Below are 5,605 nucleotides of genomic sequence, written 5' to 3' on the forward strand. Positions count from 1 at the left end.
AAAGTAATAATGTAGAATTTTTTTTACATATTAGATTAATAGAAGAAGTCGATGAATAGAATTCAAATTTAGATTAATAAAATTAAACTTAAATTTTATAAATCGGCTTTTGTTTTCGTTGGCAACTTCATTAAGAGAAATGCTTTTTAGTTCGCAGACGATTTATCGCCACCCAAAATAGATATTACTCCATGAGTTAAATCAACGAACTGAAAATGAATTTGTTCTAACCCACCGCTTTCTATCAAATTGATTTAAGAACGACAGAATAAAGTTTCAACATTATTTCAAGAGTTCCTTACTTAACACCAACCTTTGCCTTTTCTTTAGATAAAAGTTATTAATATCTCATCTAAAATTAGAGTTGTAAGAAAATGACCTTATATTTTTTTTTTATCTCCTCGAAATAGGTTCGCCGAGGACGGAGCTAATTTTTCCATTAGTCGTGATGATCCAACTGTAATACAGAAAACTCTTGACCAGGAATACGAGTTTTTGAGAGGCTTTGGTCTCAAGGATGTCCACTTCACTAGAGCTGTAAGCTGAATGATTAAATATTTGCTGTGACACATTTGTATTTTTAAACATCCGGGCACTGTGAGATAAGGAGAAATCAATATAGCATTATATTGTACGGGTGCTTTTAAAAATACATTTAGCTTACATCCGGATAACTTAATCCAATATGTGACATAAAAATGATTGAGGTTGAATAATTACTCCTTAAAGATTAAAAAAAAGTAGTATTATAATTGTATTCATCATTTAATTATTATTATTTTTCTTTAATTGAATCATTGTGAATATTTTTTTTTGTATAGTATTACAGCTGTTAATTCCTTCGGTTTGCCAATTAAATATATATATATTTTTTTAAATTTTTATAGTTAAAAGTAATAACGCAATTTTCTAAAAACCATATGATGTGATTTGTAAATTTTTAAAAGTAACTAAAATTAGCATTTTTTTAAAATTTAAATTGTTATTTTAATGCAACTCAAAAATGCAAAAAAAAGAAAGAAAAAAAAAGAAGCAATGCATATTTATTTTAATTTTGGATTTTAATTCTAAAATCTATTTTATTTTTGAAATTTTTTGTTGAACTTTTTATTATTGGTGAGCTTTTTTTTAGGATATAATTCAAAATACGCGTTTGAGAAATGAAATGTGTGCTTGAGAAAATGGACATAGACCAAAAGGTGCTTTTGAGAAAATTGACAAAGCTTAAAATGCGAATTGAAAAAAACATGATTTAAAATATGCATTTAAGGAGTAGGTACAGCACATGCTTCATGCACATGTGCATGATACATGCTTTTATAAAAATGTTCTCTAAAAATACTTATTTTAAAATTTTTTCTTAAATTTACTACCACTATTAGAAAAAACAACAACTTTTCAATCTTATTAATTGGTAGGAATGATACCAAGTTATTTATGTCAAACGCGCCTTTTCTCTTTCAAATGTTCAAAACACAAGTTGATATAAAATGCAAATTGCATTTCACCTCATTGTTTGCAAATTTAATTCCACGTAAAAATGAATATTAAAGTATTGTAACTTCGTTTTATGATAACTAAATAGTAATCTTTTTTTTCCCCCTTAGAATTTTAACGCTGCTCGAGCTTGTTTTCTTCCGGAAGATGAAAAAAAGGAACTTTTGATGAAATTGGCTGAAACTTATGGAGTTCAAAATATTTGTACAGTTTGTCAGTAAAAAGGATCCAGTTGTATGAAATCGAACTCTGTTCTTCATATAACTTTAAAAATTAACCTAAGTTTTTATTTGTCTAAAGACTAAAATTTTATTGTTCGAAGATTCTATTTCATGATGATAAATTTATATACATCGAATATGATAAATTTCACTTTTTTGCTACAATGTAAATAAGAGCATACTTTATGTTGCAAAATTGTTATTGTTATTTTATATTATTATTTTAAAAATCAGTTTATTGTTATGTTTTGAAAAGATTGTGATTATTTTTATGTATGGAAAATTCGCTATTTTTTATCAGCTTTAATAAAGTCTTGTTCTTGTTTAACAAAGTCATTCGAAAGTTCTTATGCAGTTGTAATAATTCTTGTCTGTGACTACTATTGTAAATTTCCCCCTTTTAAAATCCTACTTTTTCAAAATATATTAGCAAACTAGTTAGTACAAATTTGTTGTAGTAACTTGTTTAATGTAGCAATGAACAAAATAGTAATAAACGGACAACTGAATATTTAGTTCACCGATTAGTAAAAGTTTGCATGATTTATAATTAAAAAGGAAATTTTTATCACCAAATTTAAAAAAAAATTATTGCTTAAAATTTTTTATTTCAATGGAATTAAAATCTTATTAAACTAAAGTTTTCCAAATAATAATATTCATTTGCAGCAGTTTTTATACATAGATTAATAAAAAAAAAGAAAAAAAAAAACCGAAATGTAATTTTTTCTTAATGAAACGAAAACTTTATTATGCCTTAAACATAACAAGCAAATTTAAGGCAATGGCGCCTTCTAACGTTCAACTCCGTAGCCTTGCAATTTTGAACCCAATCCAGAGGACAAGGGAACTCCTGGATCAAGTATTGGAAGAAATTCGCCTTGACGGAGGACTTTTTAATAGAACTATCCCGCATTTGCGTTATATGGAGAGGAAAAATACGCAAACCTCCCACGGTTGGCCTGACTGCAAAGAGACTTTTACCCATGACCCGTCTACCACGAGGGGAATTTTACACTGTAGCCGATCCGATCCGGGATTCGAACCCAGATCAGCTCATTAGGAGACGAGTGCTCTATCCTTTGAGCCATCATCATTAGGTTTGGTCACCGCAGGTAGCCGCGAAGCGAATTTGCGACTTTTAGTGGTTGACCTAAGTAAAATAACTACCCCCGCACTACAGGGGTCCTTGGTCCCTAGCCTATCGGGCAGGGTAACCAGCATCTGCCATCCAGAAGCAATGCGTGTCGTCTCGTGCACCTGATGCCCAATCCTTCAACCCTAAAGACCCACTAAAGCTGGACTGTCTGAGCTTGCTGTAAAGGAAAAAAAGGGTTTTGTGAGATGAGTTGATGCTTTGACAGAACATTGGAGCATTGGCCATGGTTGAACATGATGGCACCAGCCTTCCACGTACGAGTCCAGTTGTTCAACACATCTCCTTCCCCCTAATTTGAAAACTGGTTCACCTCCTTCAGGAAGGTCCAACGTTTGTTGGTTAGTCCTTCCAACTCTTACTTGGAGATTTAGAGGTATATTCACTAAAAAATTAAAAAGGTTTATCTAGTTTCTATTTTCTCCATTGATTGCTGCCCACGGAGACTGCGGTCCCATATTTATTGTTGGTTTGAGATTGCCTAATTTATATACTTCTGAGTTGCTCTTTTTCTTTGTTTTATACTAGAAGTTGAATCATTAATTAAAAATTTAAATGAAATAAATACAGATTTAAGATTAATTAATCTGAGTTACATTAACGCCAACATTAGTCAGCACTTTTTTAAACAATTAAAAGGAAGTAAGAATTTTTTATAAAAAGATACTGTTACCTCAGGAATTTTTTAATACTAAATTTTATAAGAAAGAGTGGTAGCTGAAATTTTTTAAGTTTATTGATTCTTAAGACAGTTTTCTTAGTGGATTTCGCATTTTAATTTTTTATTCTTCATGTATGTGCATTGCCGAATAAGGTAAACAAGACTAGACATTTGGAAACAACGAATTGGGAATAAAAGAAGGGATTTAAATTTTTTTTAGATAACAATTCATTGGCTGGTAAGACAAATTTTTATACAGATATTATTTATTTATAAAAAAAGGAAAAAAAAAAGGAAAAAAAAAACATATAGTGTTGGTCACAAATGCATTAAATGATTGAAATATGTTTTCTTATTAACCAATTTTTAAACTTTTTAAGGCCCATGAGAACTTAGCAAATATTGCAATTCATAGATTTAATTTCTAATGCTCTTTTTCTGTGGTAATATGGTTGTCCAAGGTTCTTTTACTTTTTATCGGAAAGAAAGAGGAAGGGATTCATTAATCGTTGACTACTAAGTTATCAGAGTCTACCGACCACTGTCTACAAACTGAATATTTAACTTTGCAAGTCAAGAGGAAAGGCCTCATAATAGAATAATATGTGAAAAAAACATTTCTCGGTCGTGCCTGGCATAACTCGAAAATTGTCATAAGGTAAAATTATATTTTATGCTGTCCAGCAGTGGACTGATCGTAAAGACATGGTTCCCAGTAGAACACAGAATTCAAGCATCACTGGAAGCAGTCAGTAAGCGGATGGGTGATCGCTTTGATCAGCCTGTTTGGGGTCCGAGGGTGCGCGGTATCTGTCCTCGTTATACTGTTCTACCTTAAAGTGCTCGACTTCGAGAGCAGGTCAACGGGCTACCAAAGCAGGGGACTCATCCCCTCTGCGGAGGCTCAAAAATTGCGATGGGATGCCTTTGGGGATGGCATCTACAGGTATTTTTCCTAGACCGCCGCCAATATCCCATTGTGCAGCTCTAGTGCGGCGTAAATAATGTACCAAGTACCAAATTTTATGCCATTAAATCAGAAGTAAAAATCTCGGTCAAAGTCAAAAGTTGGGAAACTCTATTTTAAGGTTTTATTATGTATCGGATCATGAACATTACTCTTATACCATTAGGCATAAGTTTGTTTCTGAACACAAGGAATGATTTTATAAGCTAAAGTGGAAGGCAAATTTATAAAAATTTCTTTTACCTTAAGAAAACTTGAACTAGGTTTTAAATTTTTAAAATGATTGGAATTTCGATTTTTTTAAAGTTAAAATGTAACAGCTTTAAAAGTTATTTTTTAAAATATCGACACATTTCTTAATTAGCAACAGTTTATAAGACCATTGTAAGAAATCGATTTAATTATGTCAAGTACAAGGAAATGAGAACGGGATTGCCTGATTAGTAGGGCGTTGGGCCTTTGTCGAAGTGGTCGTGAGTTCTATTTCCGCCGGCTGACGACACCACCAGTAGTAAATGGTGACTGGTGCACGTTACAACTGTCGGGTCGCAAAGTCCTTCATGTTCTCATAACAAACTATACCTCCTGGGGTATTGAATAGGAGAGTGATCGTTCACTGGTTCAGGTCAAAATTACGATCTGTGGATGTATGAATGGTTAGTCCCTATAAACAGGCTGTGCCGTATGTGTGTGACAGAAGTCAAATTCTTGGCTAAAGATGGCGCCACTGGAAAACACGAATAAGCTCACTCTCTTTGCCTTAGTGGCATATGACAACAACTAGAAAATTGGCTTTATAAAATGAATAATTATGTGTTATAAGGAGTTTAATGAGTTTTTTTCGTGTGAAGACTATGAATTTTCCGGTTAGTTTGAGTAACTAATTATAGGTTCTTCAGTTTATTCGTACCATTGATTAGTCATCCAGTTTATTTTTTTGGAACTAATAATGAGTGTTATAGCTTTTTTATGGAGCTAATGAAGAGTTTCTTAGTTTGCACTTGGAACCATTAATGAATTTTAAACTTTAATTGTAGAATTAACCATGAGTTATCCAGTTTGTTTTTAGAACAATTACATAAAATAATTGTCGATGAGGATGA

The 5,605-nt window shown here is 31.9% G+C and overlaps 1 protein-coding gene across 1 annotated transcript in view; it reads left to right on the top strand.

The window, feature by feature from the left end:
- Positions 1 to 2,050, top strand: part of LOC107441346 (adenosine deaminase) — a 36,904-nt gene extending 34,854 nt beyond the window's left edge. Inside the window, exons 7-8 of the mRNA XM_016054571.5 lie at positions 411 to 537; positions 1,608 to 2,050. Of these exons, the coding sequence (XP_015910057.3) occupies positions 411 to 537; positions 1,608 to 1,718 (238 nt within the window). The 3' untranslated portion in view covers positions 1,719 to 2,050. The remainder of the gene's footprint in view (positions 1 to 410; positions 538 to 1,607) is intronic.
- Positions 2,051 to 5,605: the final 3,555 nt, after the last annotated feature.

This window comes from Parasteatoda tepidariorum, chromosome 5, assembly GCF_982258835.1.
Source record: "Parasteatoda tepidariorum strain Cologne lab strain chromosome 5, Ptep-v5.0, whole genome shotgun sequence".
Classification (NCBI taxonomy): domain Eukaryota; kingdom Metazoa; phylum Arthropoda; class Arachnida; order Araneae; family Theridiidae; genus Parasteatoda; species Parasteatoda tepidariorum.